This window comes from Apostichopus japonicus, chromosome 16 (assembly GCF_037975245.1).
Source record: "Apostichopus japonicus isolate 1M-3 chromosome 16, ASM3797524v1, whole genome shotgun sequence".
Classification (NCBI taxonomy): domain Eukaryota; kingdom Metazoa; phylum Echinodermata; class Holothuroidea; order Aspidochirotida; family Stichopodidae; genus Apostichopus; species Apostichopus japonicus.
The window spans coordinates 14,294,903-14,315,714 of NC_092576.1; the positions used below are offsets into that span (position 1 = coordinate 14,294,903).

General features: G+C 39.6%; 1 protein-coding gene across 1 annotated transcript; it reads left to right on the forward strand.

Annotated features, from left to right (window-relative positions):
• Window positions 1-1,428: 1,428 nt before the first annotated feature.
• Window positions 1,429-20,812, forward strand: LOC139982694 (splicing factor 3A subunit 1-like). The gene is made up of 17 exons (XM_071995746.1): window positions 1,429-1,633; window positions 3,556-3,594; window positions 4,103-4,263; window positions 5,372-5,481; window positions 7,928-8,087; window positions 9,062-9,212; window positions 9,947-10,095; window positions 11,012-11,317; window positions 11,682-11,847; window positions 12,737-12,838; window positions 13,597-13,766; window positions 15,087-15,148; window positions 16,194-16,277; window positions 17,582-17,850; window positions 18,692-18,867; window positions 19,043-19,216; window positions 20,640-20,812. Exons 1-17 carry the CDS (start codon window positions 1,516-1,518, stop codon window positions 20,739-20,741), a joined length of 2,499 nt encoding a protein of 832 aa, XP_071851847.1. The 5' UTR covers window positions 1,429-1,515; the 3' UTR covers window positions 20,742-20,812.

Genomic DNA, 20,812 nt, shown 5'->3' on the forward strand with positions numbered 1-20,812 from the left:
TGATGGTAGTATTACAGTATTGACTAATGTATACTGTACATGTGCAATATATTCATTCTTAACATACTACTACTACTACTACTACTACTACAGTAAACTATAAGTTTCAAATCAGTTGCCTTTTGGTTCGTTTTATTTTTTCATTTGTATTTGACCTGAAGGCTTCTCAATAAATCACATTAATCTACATTCATTATTTTTAAAATTGACTGAACTGTAGAAATTATTTGTGTCTTATAAACGTGAGTCGTTAATTCGAAAATTCATGAATTTTTTCATGTTTAAAATGGCAAGATTTGTAGATGATGAATTCTCTCTTATTTTACTATGTCTCTTATTAAGACAAATGATGATCACCCCTCAATTACAATCCCTACTACTGCTCCTCCCCCCCCCACACACACACCGATCAAAGCATATCTAACATGCACCTTATTGGGCAGGGCATGATGACCACCAGTGGCGGAGCGTCCATACAGTCGGGGGGGGGGGGGCGGTTGCCCCCCCTGACGGACTCAAATGGACTGCTGGCGCCCTTTTCAGCTTTTTACCACTTTTAACTTATTCGCGATTATTTACATTTTTATTGCGCTCTCATCTACCTATTGATTTTTGTCACATTTTATTGACAATGACACCTATTTATTATTCGTTTATTTGCAAATTAGCAAGGCCAGGAAAGGGTCATTTCCGGAGATCTAGGAAGTATCTTTACTCAAAAAATTTCTGTACGCTTCGCCCCAATCTGTGGTGGCGCTCCCCTTAGATAGTGTCGAAAGCGCCCCTACAGACCCTTCTCGCCCCCCTTCCCACCTTGACCAATACCCTAGCTCTGCCACTGATGACCACCACCCCATTTCACATCTTCCATCAGTATCTGTGTTAAAATGTTCAGTTGGGGATTTTTAGACCACTTCTCAATGCAGGCCCAAGACTCCCTTCCATAAAAGTACATTCCCTACCTAAATCATTCGGAGGTATTAGGATCGACCACCCCCCCCCCCCCGGCCTCACCTGCCACAACTTTGAAATTCTGTGCAATTACTGTTTCTAACAGTATAATACAAAAGCTCTGCTGAATATACAGTTGAATGCAAGTAGAGCCAAGTTTGAAAGTTGTTTGCAAATCAAGGCGCAGAACTTCTGACCTAAACAAGAGACAGAAGAATGGAGCAACCATGATGCTGACTTTACCAGGGGAAGAGGCGTATCCAGGACAAGTGAATGACACCCTACCAGGGAACAAGGCATACCTATTGCAGAAAAGAAATGAAAAGTGGTGAACCTTTTCAAGCATTTTTTCGTACATGCTGGGAAAAGAAAACATCAGATGTCGAAACTGGGGGCGCTAACACTAACTTCCCGAAGCCACAGCTATCTCTCTTTACTATAATGTACTACTAGTGTATACTGCATGTTCGCGTTACTTATACTTTACGTTACAATTACGCTGTACACCGTACGGCAGCCGAAACACAAACATACCCCCCAATTCCGTTAATTAAGGGCCTAAAAATGCCAGCTGAAGTGGCGAAATCTGTCGAAGGGGTTAAAGAGAGTGAAAATGATGCCCCTAAGACACCTGCAGCGAAACCAATGGTTGGAATCATCTATCCTCCACCTGAAGTTCGAAGTATCCTTTCCACAGTCGATAAGATAACGAGTGTTGCTCTGTACTTGTAGGCTAGGTCATATGCCTACTCTTATTATGTGTCAAACCTTAGGTTAGGCCAAGCACGATCTATACTTACTGTAGGTGATGTGTTCTGCGAACACAATGACAATCGCTCTTTGAACTCTCATGGAGTACACCACTACAGTCCATGAAATCGTTAGTTCTGGTCCTTTTTATTCTTAACCCAACAAAATGTTGTAAATAAATCCTACGAATGATTTTGCTTGGAAAAACAAATCATATTTTACACTAAGTTACAAATACAAGCCTCACAATCAAGTAGACCTAGCCTAGGGCCTAGGCTAGTTTGAACATGAATACATATCAATGGTATCTTGTTAATTCGCAATGGTAAGGGCATAACACGTTCTTCCAAAGGATAGAGTTCACAACGATCTTGATGAATTTGTTCAGTGGTTTAGTTCTGTAAGGTTCTGCAAGAAATTTATAGAATTTTACTAGTATTTGTCAAGCCTTGGTTGTGAGTCTAACTGCTCGAAGCAAAGACACAAAAATCTCTAACTTTGTGCATGTGCGGAAGTTAACAATCGATTTGTTTAATGGGTGAAATAATCCATGATCTTACTTTTTTTCCACAATGCAAAGTTGATGTTTTCCTGTTTCATGGTGGCAATTTTGGTAATTTCTATGAAGGCTATGTTGATTAATATTGTGATTAAAAAAAAACTGGTTACAGTTTGACTAATAAACACAAAGCAACTATATGCAGTGTCTATCAGCACAGCTACATATTTATAACTCAGTACACAAATTTAGGGTACATGCAAAGTTACTGTACGCCACCATACCAGGCATGTGGCCTAGTCCCAAGTTATAGAAAACCCAACATTTCGGCCTAGACTAGACCTACAGACTAGTGTAAGGTTAGTCCTACATTTACCTTCACACTTTTAGCCCTATTTTCAGTTCATCAATGGGAAGTTTGTGTGCATAATCAAAAAGATGTCGGAGATACTAAAGTCTTCTTGTTTTATTCACCATAAATTGTGAAAAGGATATTAAACAAGTTCAGTACGGTTCATTTCTTGGACACGTATCATTGGCAAGTGCTGTTAGTCGTATATACCGCACAACTGTGAGAATTATGGCATAGTGTGGGAAAGTTCATGATTTTAAAAATTTAACAAAATCCATGGTAACCCCTTCTTGGAAAGTGTTCCAGCAAGTCTCAATGTGGTGTGTAAGGTTCCATGGCTTCACAAGAGAAGTGTCATGTTAATTATTTATTTGCTGCCAACTTTGTGCTCAATATCTCAGTTATTGGCCCCACAGATAAATATACTGTTGTAAAATTTGAATAATGGCCACTCATGTTGAAACTTCAAGATGGCATTTTAGTCCAACACACAACCATTTTTTTTTTTTAACCTGAGCATTAAGACATTTTATTGTCCATTTAACTCCCCTAAGTAATTAATATGTGAGATTGTTTTGGAGAGTCAAAACTGCCAGGCATATCCTCTTGATACATCTTAGCAGCTTTCGGCTGACATTTCATGGCAGTTCTACTACTAGTAAAAAATTGTCTTACTACTGTAGCAGTACATATAAATTTTTTAGATCAAGCTAGACTTGAATGAATTTATTTAATTTATTTTAAGCCCAGAGACAACTTAAAAATAGGCAACTATACTGTAGACGTAGAACTAAATTGCTTTGCCATTATTTTACAGTAGTTATCGCTCATGGTAAATTGACTAAAGTACTTGTTGGAATATATACCTCTATACACTGTGGATGCTCTAAGCTGTCACATATTAAGGTTATGTACATTTGTCATATATTGAAGTCACATATCTCATTCCTCGTGGCAGTGCTCTACGACGTGTTTTTTGTTTCCTGACAAGTCTAAACTCCAGATATCGTCGACAAGACTGCCGGCTTTGTAGCCAGAAATGGTGAGTTTTTTTCTCAGTTTCATGAATATTCTTAAAGAACAAAATTTAAACAAAAAGCGTTGCTCGAGAAAATCTGTGGTCATAACCAGACAATTTGCTTAAAAGTTTGAAGGATTATAATGATATTTGCTTTTTATATAGTGCTTTATACCAGCTATAGGTCTCAAAGCGCTGTACAGACGTTATATTACCCCTGGTCAATGATAACTTGTCCCAGAGACAATCCCTCCAGTTAGCAGCAGTTATATACTGCCCCCAATGACAAGTTACCTCACAGGTACCCATTAAACCCTGGGTGAAGAGAGGCAAGTGAGATAAAGCATCTAGCCAAAGGACACGACGTATTGAACTAGGCAGGAATTGAACCAGCAATCCTTGTATCACGAGTCGGACGCCATAGCCAATTGACCACCACGGTGAGTGGATTGGTACTTGAGCCAGTTGGCAAAAGCCGACTTTCAAAAAGCCACATACCATTGCTGAATTTCCCTGTTACACCCGTCCTCAGGTCCGGAGTTTGAAGGCCGTATCCGTCAGAACGAGATCTCCAACGCCAAATTCAACTTTCTCAACCCCGGCGATCCTTACCATGCCTACTACCGGCACAAAGTCAAGGAATTCCTGGAAGGGAAAGGGGGGAGTGATTCCTCGACGACACTCATCGCAAAGGTATCGTTAACTTTCTCTCATTCCATTTGAAGGTGGGGGAGGGGGGGTGGGGAGTTGTTTTGCAAAATATTTTCGGAAAATCTGGAAAGTTGTGATAAGCATGCAGTTCTAAGACAGGAATTGGGGAGCATCTGAGCAATCGACGTCGGTCTGTTAAGTGGAATGAAGTCGAATGTACTTATATCTGTGAATGTTGGCTTGTTTTTGGATGAACTGCTGTACTAAAGGTTACCCATTTGGACACCAATCAAATGCTTAGAAAAATACATAAAATCCAATCTTGCAATTGGTTTGTTGCTACTAGTGCAAAATAGTTTGTGAAGAAATTGGATGCTTGATAATATGTTTTATTTAAAGGTCAAATGTCTTCAGGGGATGTTTTGAGTTGGGTCTCTGTTCGTAGAGGACGATAAATAATTTTTCAAATTGTACCCCATCGTGTGTATACAGACCCCTTCCTCTATCGCTGTTCCTAATTCTGTCACAGAAAAATTAAGATTAATAATAATAATCTAAAGATTAATTCAGTCGTATTTCTAAGAAGAAATAAATATCCTCTTTTGTCAACCCACCAGGCCACTCAGCTTGGACGTGCCACAGGAGTAATCATGTTAATTTTGTTTTCAGTGTAAATGAAAGCATCTGGCCAACTCATTTGTTAATAACAATGTTTAAAACATATGCGTCTACGTCAAATGTGGTTATGTGATAAAAATAACTGAATATTCAGTAGTTATCCCTCCCAAACTTGTTTACATCGATACAGTAACGGTACAGTAATCGTACATCCAGTGGAGACAACTTTTTTGCCGTACTGTACCCTCAAGTCCTGCTTCAAACCACCCGTACTGACAGTGCGAGCAGTACGTACTGACAGTGCGAGCAGTACGGATATCACGTCCTCCATCAGATCAAGGTCACCGTTGTAGCAGTGTCTATTCGTACTGTGCAATCCGAGTGGTTTTAGGAATGATGAACGAGACTGGTATAAATTAGCATTTTGAAAAATTTGTTCCAAGTGGCTGATACTTTATACCGAATAAATTAAAAAGAAATGAATATTCATACAGTAGTTGTCTCTGCATTTCGTTCCATGTCGACCTGGAAGGCTGCTCCTCCAAAGCCGGTGCCACAAATAATCGAGGCGATTATTCCCAAGGATCCTCCGGCCACATTTGAGTTTATCGCGGATCCGCCGTCTATCAACACCTTTGAGCTGTAAGTGACTGTTGGATGATGCACGGTACTCTCTCAAAGGCATTTGTAACACATTTTACCCCAAACAATTATTTAATAAATCATTTTTTTCTTTTTTTTGACGAAACTCTGCTATTTATGTCTTTCTGACCTCGCACTGATTTTTGGGAGTATGGATGAGCATAGGTATGTTAAGCCTAAGCATGTCAAACATTAATCATGCTTCAACATATTAAAACATGTTGAACATCAGCATGTTGAACGTATGCACACTGAACATAAGTATGTTGAACATAATTATGTTGAGCATAAGCATACTGAACATAAGCATGTTGATCAGAAGCATGTTGATTATAAGTATGTTGATCAGAAGCATGTTGATCATAAACATACTGAAGGTAACCATGTTGAGCATTATCATGTTGATCAGAAGCATGTTGATAACAAGTACACTGAAAATAAGCATGTTGATCAGAATCCTCCTGAACATAAGCATGATCATAAGCACACTGAATATAAGCATGTTGATCATAAGCACACTGAATATTTAAGCATGTTGAACATAAGCATGTTGATGATAAGCATATTGAGCACAAGTATTCAGAACATAAGCATGTTGATGATAAGCATGTTGATGATAAGCATATTGAAAATAAGCATACTGAATATAAGCATGTTGAACAAGAGCATGATGATCATAAGCATACTGAACATTTATTAGCATGTTGATTATAAGTGTGTCAAACATAAACATGTTCAACATATGTATCCAGAAAATAGACATGTTAAGCCTAAGTATGTTGAACACAAGTAGTAGTACAAAAGCATACTGACTGTATATATTTATATCATGTTGACTTATATTTGTTTGATCACAAGTAGTAGTACAAAAGCATACTGACTGTATATATTTATATCATGTTGACTTATATTTGTTTGATCACAAGTAGTAGTACAAAAGCATACTGACTGTATATATTTATATCATGTTGACTTATATTTGTTTGATCACAAGTAGTAGTACAAAAGCATACTGACTGTATATATTTATATCATGTTGACTTATATTTGTTTGATCACAAGTAGTAGTACAAAAGCATACTGACTGTATATATTTATATCATGTTGACTTATATTTGTTTGATCACAAGTAGTAGTACAAAAGCATACTGACTGTATATATTTATATCATGTTGACTTATATTTGTTTGATCACAAGTAGTAGTACAAAAGCATACTGACTGTATATATTTATATCATGTTGACTTATATTTGTTTGATCACAAGTAGTAGTACAAAAGCATACTGACTGTATATATTTATATCATGTTGACTTATATTTGTTTGATCACAAGTAGTAGTACAAAAGCATACTGACTGTATATATTTATATCATGTTGACTTATATTTGTTTGATCACAAGAAGTAGTACAAAAGCATACTGACTGTATATATTTATATCATGTTGACTTATATTTGTTTGATCACAAGTAGTAGTACAAAAGCATACTGACTGTATATATTTATATCATGTTGACTTATATTTGTTTGATCACAAGTAGTAGTACAAAAGCATACTGACTGTATATATTTATATCATGTTGACTTATATTTGTTTGATCACAAGTAGTAGTACAAAAGCATACTGACTGTATATATTTATATCATGTTGACTTATATTTGTTTGATCACAAGTAGTAGTACAAAAGCATACTGACTGTATATATTTATATGTATGTTGACTTATATTTGATTGATCATAAACGTGTAGAATTAAGCATGCTAGCATTTATTCAATGTCAAGATTAAAATGTCAAGAAATTTGCAAATAGCTTGAAATGTGGACTAAGTAATGTTTAGCTAAATTAGTGATATTAACTGTGGATGTAAGCAGGTTGAAAGGATAAACAATGGTAGTGATTAGGATGTTGTTATTGAGCTTATGAGGACATTGATATGTCCACATTCATCAGTGTTGTCCTCATAAGTATGTGTAGTATGGTAAGTGTGTCATGGCATCCTGTATTCATCGATCAAATATGTGGACATATCCATGTCCTCATTAGCACGCGTAGCATAGATGGTGTGTCAAGACATCCTGTATTCATCGATCAAATATGTGGACATATCCATGTCCTCATAAGTATGCATAGCATGGATGGTGTGTCAAGACATCCTGTATTCATGGATCAAATATGTGGACATAAGTATGCGTAGCATGCTTGGTGTGTCATGGCATCCTGTATTCATCAATCAAATACGTGGACATATCCATGTCCTCATAAGTATGCATAGCATGTGTGGTGTGTCAAGACATCCTGTGTTCATGGATCAAATATGATTAAATTTGATCTGCCAGTGCCACGCACTCCATGGCACTGCTTCCAGGTTCCATGTCGTATTTCTTATCTTTCTGCATTCTCATTAACTACTTACAATAAATTTTACTCCAATCACATCCCAACAGTGACATCGTGAAGCTCACGGCGCAGTTTGTCGCGAGAAACGGAAGGCAGTTCTTGACCAACCTGATGAACAAAGAATCCCGAAACTATGCGTTTGATTTTCTTCGGCCGCAGCATAGCATGTTCAACTACTTCACAAAGTTGGTCGAGCAGTACACAAAGGTAGGATTATAAAACACCCCACCCCACCCCACTACACTCCGCCCTACCCGTCCCCCACCCCACCCCATAATCCTCCCTGCGTGCCAGACTCATAACCAGTAAGGGATAAGAAAATAATCATTTGGAGAACTGAAGAAGAATATTTAATCTTGGTCCTAATTGTTTTAAGAAAGTGTTGTATTGTTCTGTCAACCGGCGCTGTGACCAAGTGCATAAAGGCAGTAGCATTTGAAACAATCAGGCTTAGCGATTGGGAGGTTCCAGGTTAGGTACCCGGCCTGGTCATAGTGAGGTGGGTTTTTCATCCCAGAGCAATCTATGGATTTCCCATCTGTAATGACTTTCTGAATTGAAAAGATTCAAAATTTGAGTTAAATTTTGTAATTGGAAGCCACCCAACTCGTAAGTTGTATTCCATAAGCCCTTGCGGATTTCTCCCACATTGGTGGTAGCTTGAGTGTCGTAAAAACAACTGCTGATTTTCATTATTATTATTAATTAATCGTGGGACAATTTGGAAGTGGTATTTTTAATCATGTTTCTCAAATATATAACTGTCTCTTCCCATCAAGAGTCTTCCCCTGATGGGCCATCTCAATTGTCTCTATATAAATACAATTTCCTGTATTTCGTTTAGTGTGGCCTGATCTGTATTGGCCTTTACCCTGAGCCACTTGTTTGCCACAGAATCGCTCCAGGTTTGATTCTAATGGAATGCTATTGAAATTAAAGAATTGCTTAATTATACCTTTTTTTTACTTTTATTTTATTTTTTCTTTTGTTCTTTAAAAAAAAAAATTCTTTGTTTTCTTTTTAAAAAAATTCTTTGTTTTCTTTTTAAAAAAATTCTTTGTTTTCTTTTTAAAAAAATTCTTTGTTTTTTTTTGGTTTTTGTTCTTTTGTTTTTGTTCTTTCTTTTTGTCTGTTCCCCTTTGTAACAAAATGTTTGTTGTCTTGACATTTACATTGGACAGGTACTTATACCCCCAAAGGATCTTCAGAAGAAGCTAAGAGAATGCAACTCTATGAAAGCCGTCCTAGACGAAGTTCAGTATCGGGTGGAATGGGAGAAGCTACAGGAGAAGAAGAGGAGAAAAGAAGAGGAAGCTAAGGAGAGAGAAAGAGGTGAGATGAGAGCAACGATTGTTTATTTTATATAGCTAGGTCTAAGGAAAGAGAAAGAGGTTAGATGAAAGCAAGGATTGTTTATTTTATATAGCTAGGTCTAAGGAAAGAGAAAGAGGTTAGATAAAAGCAAGGATTGTTTATTTTATATAGCTAGGTCTAAGGAAAGAGAAAGAGGTTAGATGAAAGCAAGGATTGTTTATTTTATATAGCTAGGTATAAGGAAAGAGAAAGGTCAGATGAAAGCAAGGATTGTTTATTTTATATAGCTAGGTATAAGGAAAGAGAAAGAGGTTAAAAGAAAGCAAGGATTGTTTATTTTATATAGCTAGGTATAAGGAAAGAGAAAGAGGTGAGATGAAAGCAAGGATTGTTTATTTTATATAGCTAGGTCTAAGGAAAGAGAAAAAAGAGGTTAGATGAAAGCAAGGATTGTTTATTTTATATAGCTAGGTCTAAGGAAAGAGAAAGAGGTTAGATGGAAGCTAGAATTGTTTATTTTATATAGCTAGGTCTAAGGAAAGAGAAAGAGGTGAGATGAAAGCAAGGATTGTTTATTTTATATAGCTAGGTCTAAGGAAAGAGAAAGAGGTTAGATGAAAGCAAGGATGATACATTGTAGGGAGCCTTATCCATTTAATGCTTCTAGAGTTTTATACTGGTCGTCGGTGACGTAGATTCTTACCTCTAGCTGTTTTCATCCCCTTTTTGTTCTTCTTCATCTTCTTCTTCAGTCGCGTATGCTCAGATCGACTGGCACAACTTTGTCGTCGTGGAGACGGTGGACTACCAGCCCAACGAGCAAGGTCAGTTCCCGCCTCCGCTCAACCAGGAGGAAGTCGGCAACAGAGTCATCGCGGAGGAGCGTTTCGAGCAGTTTGGGGTGAGTACGATGTTGGGAACCACGGGGGGTCCTGCGGCTTTAAGTCTGCGTTCGTTTTGATCCCGACCGTCCAATCGCGCAGGGACGAGGTTCTGGGTTCGGTTTGAACCGCAGTAATGTAGCAACCGAGTTTTATGGCTTTGATGTCGTTTCGATAGGTTTTATCAGACTTGTTACAAATATTGAAGACTATTAAAAATATTCTGCAAAAAGGCCAATATTGTAAATCATCATATAAAGGTAGCAATGGCCTGCCGTTTCTATGGGAACAAAATCTTTAACAGGTAGTAGTTTAATACTGTCAGTGTGTTGTGTCTATGTCTACTAGTGTGATCATGTTAGTTGTGTGACAGCCCATAACTGCTGCTTTCAAGGCACCTATAGGATACATTTCTTTGTATTTGTTTGTATGCTACCTTAGAAGATATTCATGTTTTAGTACTGTCAGTGTGTGGTGTGTATGTCTACTACTGTGATCATGTTAGTCGTGTGACAGCCCATAACTGTTGCTTTCAAGGCGCCTATAGGATACATTTCTTTGTATTTGTTTGTATGCTACCTTATAAGATATTCATGTTTTAATACTGTCAGTGTGTTGTGTGTACAGTATGTCTACTACTGTGATCATGTTAGTCATGTGACAGCCCATAACTGCTGCTTTAAAGGCCCCTATAGGATACATAAATTTCTGTGTATTTGTTTGTATGGCCATCGTTGTCTGTGTTCTTTCCAAAGGAGGAGCTGAACTAGTTCAATAATACTCTTTCAGAAAGAAGGGATCAAACTTGTGATGGGGATGAATGGTTTTGCCATGATCTTATTTAAGCTGCAAGTTGGGTTTTCTTAATTCTCATTTTCCTCATTTTTTCCTAATTTTTTTCCTCACTTTTTTCCTCATTTTCCTCATTTTCCTCAGGAGGCGTTGGCAGAGGAGGAAGACGTGGAGATGGAGGTGGAAGACGAAGACGAGGACTCGGACTCGGACGAATCGGACGAATCCTCCTCTGAGTCCGACGAAGAGGACGGAGAGAAGAAGAAGAAGACGAAGACGAAGAAGAAGAAGAATAGAGAGAAGAAGGAGAAGGAAAAGAAGGATCAGGAGGAGGACGGAGACGGGAAGGAAGATGCGGTGACCCGAGAGAAACTGGCAGAAGATGCGGCCACCCCGCCTCTGGAGACAAAAGAAGACCAGAATACAGAGGTGCAAGACATGGAGGAAGGGGTGAGTTAGGTGGGGATGGGGAGGGGGGGCTTGTGAAGAAGGATTTATTATGAGGTGGGGAGAGGGGAGGAGGGGAGGAAGACCAGGCAAGTATTATTATTTTTAAGTGTTTGTACTGTTGAATGATACTCTTCAGAATATCATCAGGATCGGCGAGATGGGAAGGCGGGGGGGGGGGCATGGTCAGCAGGGTCAGGATACTAAGAGACCTGCCCTTTATAGCCTCTCCTAAAATGACCTGTTATGCTGAGGTCTCTTCAGCACAACTGGTGCGTGAGGAAACAAAGTCATGTAGTCGTTTCATTCTCGTCATCTCCGTCAATTTTTGTTGCATATTTTTATTTTCGTCTTCCGTCTCTTCCAGGATTCAGACATGGAGGAGAGTGACGAGGAGGAGGAGAAGGATGGCGAGGGTAAAGAAGAGAACAAAGATACGACTCCAGGAGGGAAAGAGGGTCCTCCCATGCCCCCTCCACCGCTACCCCCTCAGCCAGGAGAGGTCCAGATCAGGAAGGATTATGACCCCAAAGGTAGGGTTTGTCCAGTATGTATAAATGATAAAGAGACGGTTTTGTTAAAACAATGTGGAAGGGGTTTTGATATGACCATATCGAGTGGCCAGTAGCATTAGAAAAAATGAAAACGTTGTTCCAACAGTCTGTCTGTCACTATTTGTCTCTTTCTCATCTTCCTTTATAAGGTATAAGTAAACACAAGGTTTAAGGTATAAACCTTATATCGCATGAAAAAGACCTGAATAAATTGATAGATGCAGTTTCCTTCGCATAGATGTCCTGAACACAGAAAGAAGAGCATCTCCTGTGGACGTTCTTCCAAGGAAGGTGTTGGCGTAAATCGGGCCTGATATTTATTTGATGTCTCGTTAACATGATTCGTGATGTGTCGATAATTATTTTTCAGCCAGTCGGGATAATTTTTGTCTATACTGTAGTGTCATGTCCCGCTTCAGAGCTCTAGTTGTGTCAGTACGAGCAGTTCGAACACCATGTTTCTATCAGATAAAAGTTAGGAACTGTTTGTACTGTCAATACGAGTGCTTTGAAGCCTGATATGGGAGGACAGTTTAGAGTGGTATTAGCATTTAGGAAATTGTCCCAATTGGTTGTATTCTTATTTGTCTCTCATCTTTATTCATATTGTCTTCTCATGATTATTCATTCCTGTCTTGTCATCTCTATTCATATGGTCTTCTCATGATTATTCTTTCATGTCTTTGTCATCTTTATTCATATTGTCTTCTCATGATTATTCATTCCTGTCTTGTCATCTCTATTCATATGGTCTTCTCATGATTATTCTTTCAGGTCTTGTCATCTTTATTCATATGGTCTTATCATGATTATTCATTCCTGTCTTGTCATCTTTATTCATGTGGTTCTCATCTTCCCATTTCCACAGCTCCAAAGCCATCGGCAGGCATCGAGAAGGATGAGTACCTGGTGTCACCGATCACGGGATCCAAGATACCCGCGGACAAGATGCAGGAGCACATGAGGATAGGTGAGTCGGTCGCCTCCTTGAAGGGTGTTCTGCAAAACTTTGACAATCTCTGTGACTTCAGATCACAACACTTCAATTAGTTGAGAGTTTTAGCATGAAAGGAGAGATCTTTTGAAAGATATTGTCAAAGTTTGAAATCAAGATAATTGTTTCAAGCAACCTAAACTGTTTAAAAAATAAAATTATTGGGGGTGGGGGGGGGGGAGTGGAACCAATCATAAGTGTTTGCAGCTTGGCAGCACTTTAGGTCTGAACGTGTTACTTCATGTCGGAGACAGGTGATGAACAATAGGAAAGACGAGAGGGCGCCCTCTGTGAAAAAGCTGCAAAAGCGTCGTTAGTTATACTGTACGATGCATTATAATTCAGAGTTGTTACCAATACTTTGATAACTGTCTTCATGGAATTCTGGGACATGCGACTATCAGCTTTTCTCGACGTGGAATTTCTTCCTTGCTCGAGAGAGGCACGAATAGCTCTCTCATCAGTCCTTATCATTTACTTTGGGAACTCCTTCTGGACAAACTACTTATGCACTTTCCCACGCCATCTGCGCTCAATTCCCCCCCAAAAAAGTACCACAAACTATACCGTAGCCTGCCAAGGGGCAGCCGGTCTAGCCAGCTCTGTCTGGCCAGATCCGGTGCCTTGGTCTGGTCATTCTTTGCCTGTGACTTGCACTGTCAATCCTTATATTTCGGTTCCTCCAGGAAACTTTCATTTTTGAGTCGTCTCGTTTTTACTCCGTCTCTCTCTAGGTCTCCTGGATCAACGTTGGATGGAGCAGCGGAGCCAGAATATCGAGAGGGCCAAGGAAGAGGAAGTGTTTGCTGCCAGCGGGTCCATCACGGAGAACCTCAAGAAGCTGGCGGAGAGGCGTACGGATATCTTTGGCGAGGGCGACGTTGAGACGCAGATCGGTAAAAAGGTAAGAAAACGAAAAATACCGAAATGGAAACCATTGACGACTTGAGTAGAATTCAATGTAGTTCAAAACGGCTTCTGTAAAGCTCACTGGGCCCGGTACCGGTGGGATATGGTCGTCCCGAGAACTCAAATAACAGATAATTGGTGTAGTATTGGTAGCGTCCTCATACTTTGGTACCTTGACTTTTCCAGAAGCATGAGCATATCTGTCAACTCTACTCTCCATGTGTTGCTGTCCAACTCATGAGTTGAAACCTATAGAGGATTAAATCTGAAGAGAGAAAACCAACTGGTTAAAACTTATTTCAGAGGAAGTGCTCATATACCGTAAAAAGAGCCTTGAATTAGGGGTAACTGTATGAAGTGTAGAGGACCTGATGTGTTTATATTCCTATCTGGTTGTTCCCATTAATAGGCAGAACTGTTCATTTTTTACAAAGTACACAAAATAGCCTTACAAAATTTGAGCCAAACTGGTGAATTAATATTTAATGTCAACAAATAACAGATTCACAGGACACTTTGGTAATGCAAATAGTTGACTGGTTTATCGATAAAGTTTAACAGAGGATATTTAAATATTGAGTATCTTTTGGGATTTGCATTGATTTTTTTTGGAGTCAAGCGGTCTTGACATTCATGAATTGTGGCCGTAATCTCCGGGGCTCAATCTTTCTTTTATCTGACTAATGTTTCTTGTGTTCTTCTGTGACTTTTATTTGGGAGGCTGAGAAGGGGGAGGGGTGGTTGTACCTGTCCCATGAATCAGTTTAATATTATGGTTTAGTGCCTGTCTAACCTTTGGTTAGAAATGTTCCAGATGTGCCTTAAAAAAGGGTCTTAAATGTTATTGGAAGAAAAGAAGAAGAAAAAGGGGGAGAAAACAAAAACCTGAAGCGACACGAAGGAGAAGGGCGTGGGATGGGTGAAGGAGGGGTAGGAGGGATGGGGTGCATATGAGTAATGTAGATTTGTAGAGACCCACAAACTTTCCATGAGGACCAAGTTACAATCCACGACATCCCACCCCTGAGAATCGATATTCCAAAATGGATGCAGAGAGATCTTGAAATATGGAAAGAAATGGCTTAAAACCATCTCTGTCAGCAAGCTTCAACAACCGAAGATAGAGATAACTGGAAAAATTCAGCGGCCCGCCTTAATCTTCTTGCGACCCAATTTAAGCCTCGCCATCATAATCTGTGGGCACTCGTCGTTAGACATATTGACCCAAGATATAAACAAAGGAGGTATGGTTACCAGATATTCATTTTGTCGAGTTTTATAGGATTGTTTTGGTTTTTCTCTTTTAATTTGACAGATCGGAGAGGAAGAGGATCCGGCCTTAAAGCAGAAGGTCATCTGGGACGGACATTCTGCGAGGTAAGATATTTGTCAAAGATAGAAAAGCATGAAATTGTCTTTTGCTTATTTCTTAAGACAACACTCAAATCGACTACGTTAGTTCCATTGAACGGTACCACAAATTTGATTCCAAGGTATCGCACATTCGATTCAAGGTTGTTACTGTACATTTGGTTGAACGGTACCGCACATTCGATTGAACGGTAACCGCACATTTGATTGAACGGTACCCGCACATTCGATTCATGGTTACTGTACATTTGATTGAATGGTACAGTACATTTGGTTGAACGGTACCGCACATTCGACTGAACGGTACCGCACATTCGTTTCAAGGTTACTGTACATTTGATTGAATGGTACAGCACATTCGATTGAACGGTACCGCACATTCGATTCAAGGTTACTGTACATTTGATTGAATGGTACAGTACATTTGGTTGAACGGTACAGCACATTCGATTGAACGGTACTGCACATTCGATTCAAGGTTACTGTACATTTGATTGAATGGTACAGTACATTTGGTTGAACGGTACCGCAAATTCGATTGAAGGGTACCGCACATTCGATTGAATGGTACCGCACATTCGATTGAACGGTACTACACATTCCATTGAACGGTACCGCACATTCGATTGTACGATACCGCACATTCGATTGAACAGTACCACATGATCCTTCTCAAACTAGATTTTTATTCTAGGTGAGGTTTTTTTTGCTCTAGATGAGTCCTTTTTTCTCTAGGTAAGGTATTCTCTAGGTGAGGTTTTTCTCTAGGTGAGGGTTTTGTTCTAGGTGAGGGTTTTCTGAACTTGTCGCTTTTGTGTTATTTGAAGGAAGGGTGGGTGAGTGAGTGAGTGGGTGGGTGGGTGGGTGGGTGGGTGGGAGGAGAAAGAGAAAAGATGGGGAAGGAGTAAGTGGTCAGTTTTACCTTTTTCTTCTTGTTATCCAACATCCTATCCTGCGACGAGGAAGGTGGAAACCATTTTCAAGAATATTTCAAAACCTGACTTGGTTTTTAGTGCAGTTTGACCATTTTTTTAACGCTCATTTTACACAGCATGGAGTCGACAACCAGGAAAGCCCAAGCTAACATCAGCATTGAGGAGCAGATAGAGGCGTTACATAAAGCGCAGGGTTTACTGTAAGTATTGTATTACCCCTGTGTCACAGGTTCTATTACATAGCCTTGTTCACATTTGAGAATGTAAGGGGGGTGGGGGATCCCGCAAGAGACATGAACGTTATAGTGGGAACGATCACGTACTCAGGATCAGACACAGCAATCGGCGATGTAGATTGTAGTGTGAACGCTGGGTGGATTCAGACCCCTGCAAGAGCAAGTAGATTGTAGTGTGAACGCTGGGTGGATTCAGACCCCTGCAAGAGCAAGTAGATTGTAGTGTGAACGCTGGGTGGATCCAGATCCCTGCAAGAGCAAGTAGATTGTAGTGTGTACGCTGGGTGGATCCAGATCCCTGCAAGAGCAAGTAGATTGTAGTGTGAACGCTGGGTGGATCCAGATCCCTGCAAGAGCAAGTAGATTGTAGTGTGAACGCTGGGTGGATTCAGATCCCTGCAAGAGCAAGTAGATTGTAGTGTGAACGCTGGGTGGATCCAGATCCCTGCAAGAGCAAGTAGATTGTAGTGTGAACGCTGGGTGAATCCAGATCCCTGCAAGAGCAAGTAGATTGTAGTGTGAACGCTGGGTGGATTCAGACCCCTGCAAGAGAAAGTAGATTGTAGTGTGAACGCTGGGTGGATCCAGATCCCTGCAAGAGCAAGTAGATTGTAGTGTGAACGCTGGGTGGATTCAGACCCCTGCAAGAGCAAGTAGATTGTAGTGTGAACGCTCGGTGGATTCAGACCCCTGCAAGAGCAAGTAGATTGTAGTGTGAACGCTCGGTGGATCCAGACCCCTGCAAGAGCAAGTAGATTGTAGTGTGAGCGCTCGGTGGATCCAGATCCCTGCCAAAGCATTGTAGTAAGTACCTTGCCTACATGCATAATATGTAAAGTGGTTTGGACTGAAGAATAAAACGAAGGGTATCTTCATAGTGTGCGTTGTAATAAATGTAACACTCAAGTGTCACAAGCCCTGTTGTGTACTATCTACATTAACACCGGTTACCAGAGTTTGCAGTGCATTATGTCGAATAGAAATTTGCATATATGATTGGGTAATAAAACTCCCATCGACTGATAGCGATCGACTGACAAAAAAGTTGCCAAAACCTGGATCACAGTGGGGGGAGGGGGGAGGGGGGGTGTATGATGTATTCATAATTAAACTTGTTCTCTGGAAGCTTCCCTCTCCTTTTATTATCGTCACATATATGTTTTGCACATGATATCACCTTTGGGAACGATTAAAAAACAAGCGTGTTTAACAAATTAATTTGCCACGACAAACATTCATGCTCTATATCTGGTGATTTGCCATCACAGTCCGGACGAAGAGAAAGAGAGAATCGGACCGAAGCAGACCACAAAGAGGAGAGAGGACAGCATCCATCCTCCCAGGGCACCGCCCAAACCCAAGGCGCCACCCCCGGTATCCAAGCCTCCCATGCACAGAAGCATGCCGCCTCTGCCCCCACCTCCAGCCCCGGTCAACGTAGTGGTGCCCTCTGGGATGCCGGTCCTCGCGATGCCCGTCCGGGCGCCCATGATGCCACAGCAGGGCATCATGGTCCGACCCATGATGGGAGGACCACGTGAGTAACCACAAATTTTGCTTTCACATCTCAGCCCCGGGAATCATTTGATCCGGTATCGCATCGAAAGTGGTCAGATTGCTGTACAAATATTTGCTATACAAAAATTGCTATACAAAAGAGGATTAGAAGTTTTTGGAACGATATAGTAGTGTCTTGTAAGAGACAACGTTGAGAGCCCTCAGCAAGTGGTATGCAAAATTTGAACACAAAATCATTCCCATTGAAAACGCATTGAAAACAGATTAATATCGTTCATATCTGTCTGTCGATGTTCTTAGATATAAAGATATGCGCATGAGACTTGTTTGCTTTTTTTCCCCCTCCCATATCCAAAGGAGTTTAGCTGGACATTGCAAAACCTATTTTGCCATCCAGTATCCAGTGACATTAGTTCATGGTTTTACCTCAAAAAGCTGCCAATTTTGCCCTGTGTGGGTGTTTTTTTAATTTTTATTTTAAGTTCTGCATTTGATGACCTTTTCATACATATAATATATATATAAATATATATATATAGCAAATAAGTGAAGAATAACACACCAGAAAAATTCCACTTTTTCCGTCCTTTTGGGACTCATCAGGCGAAGGTAGGAATCGAACCCGGATCTTCGTGTCACGCACCGGAGTCCGTACCACTCGACCACAGTGATTCTACTGGTGTGTTAAAGCGTATACATTGGCTTTGAATAACTGTCAGTTATATATATATATATATATATTTATATGTGTTACCCATGGTGTTTCCCATGTTTTTCTATAGAGTACTATTTTCATTATATTTGGTTCTAATGTCATTCCTTTAGTCAATGACACTGTTCTTCTCTCTCCTCTGTCTCAGCTATGGGAATGCCGAGGCCGCCCCCGATGGCTCCTCCACAGAGGATGCTCCCCCAACCTCCCCCCGTCCCCTTCCCCGTGGGGGGACCAGGAGGTCCTATGGATGAACCTCCAGCTAAGAGACAGAAGACGGAAGATAACTTGATCCCCGAAAATCATTTCCTGTCCATGCATCGGGTAAGCTTCTAAGAAAAAAAATTTTAAGCTCGGAAAACGCCACAGATTTATCAGTCGTCCAATTGTCTCAAATCTGTATCGTTGATTTTATAATCGTGCTCAGTTTATTTTTAAAAATACGTCAGTCCACGTGAAACGTCTCAAAAACGCCTTGCTCAAAATTTTCCGCCCGCAGGGCCCTATATCCTTCCGGGTCTCGGTCCCGTCGCTGGCCGACAAGCCCGAGTGGAAGCTGAACGGACAGATGATGAACTTCACCCTGCCTCTCACGGACCAGATATCAGTACTCAAGGCCAAGATATTCGAAGAGCTCGGCATGCCCGCAGGAAAACAGAAACTGCAGTACGAGGTAAGGGGACTTTTAAGACCGTCAAAGGTAGTGTATCATGTAGAAAGTGAGATGTTTGAAATAAGTTTGAAATTAGAGTCTAAAACTTGAAATGATATAGATATAAAGTAGAATGAAGTGAAATGAAATTGATGTGAACATTAAAGATGGATTGAGATTACAGAATTGAGAAAACAGAAACTGCAGTATGAGGTAAGGGGACTTCTAAGACTGTCAAAAGTAGTGTCATCCATGTAGAAAAGTGAGATGTTTTGCAATTAGAGTCTAAAAATTGAAAGATATAGATGATAGATAAAGTAGAATGAAGTGAAATGAAATTGATGTGAATTTTAAAGATGGATTGAGATGATGTAATGAAGAATAGATTGAAATGAATTGAGATTGAAATTAGAAAATGAATTGATATCTTAAGTGGGATGAGATTGAGGTAATAATGGGAATTGAAACGGAGATGAAACTGGTGGAATTTAAGATGGATTGGAATTAAGTAAAGATTAACTTGAAATGAATTGCGGTTGAAATTTCGAATAGAATAAATATTGAAATGCATTGAGATTGAAATTCAAAATGAATTGATATTTTAAGTGGAATTTGAATTGAGATAGTAATGAAAATTGAAACGGATGATGAATTGAAATGAAGGTGTGGTGATGGAATTAAGATTAATACAGAGTAAATTGAAATGAGTTGATATTAAAATTGAAATAAATTGATATTCAGTTGAAATGAATCCCTATTAAATTGAAATGAATCCCTATTAAATTGAAATGAATCAATATTAAATTGAAATGAATTGATATTAAATTTAAATTAAAGTGAGTTAAAATGAGGATCAAAACTGACTGATATGAATTGAAATAAAGGTGTGATGATGGAATTAAGACAGATTGAGATAAGTGAAGAGTAAATTGAAATGAGTTGATATTAAAATTGAAATGAATTGATATTCAGTTGAAATGAATTGATATTAAATTGAAAATTAAAGGGAGATAAAATGAGGATCTAAACTGACTGATATGAATTGAAATGAAGGTGTGATATTGCAATTAAGATGGATTGAGATTAAACTGAGTTTGAATTGTTATGTAAATTGAGATCCAATGAACTGAAATATGAGAGATGCAAGAATTGGATCTGCTTCTCAGGAGGTGACAAGCTGTGTCACGATCTATCTTCCCTTCTTTGTGTTCTTTCTTTGTTATTTATTTATGTATTTTATTAGTTTATTTCTAATATGGTTTATTGCTTTTTTGGGAAACCCTATGTCTGTCACTTTTGTGTCTGTCACCTTTGGCGTTTTACAAGCATTTGTATGAAACATGAATATAAAACAATTACAGAAACCACTCGCAATGGATCTGTTGGAATCATTCGAAAGAAATGTAGCCAGCTGTTTCTAATTTCTAACTTGTTTTCTCTGCAGGGTATGTTTGTAAAGGATTCCAATTCCCTAGCTTTTTACAACTTCATGCCAGGCTGCATCGTACAACTTCAGGTGAAGGAGAGAGGAGGAAGAAAGAGGTAAACTGGAGAGGAGAAGAGACAGACAGGAGAGATATACAGTACCTGGTGAAAGTTAGGGGGGTGGAGCAGGGG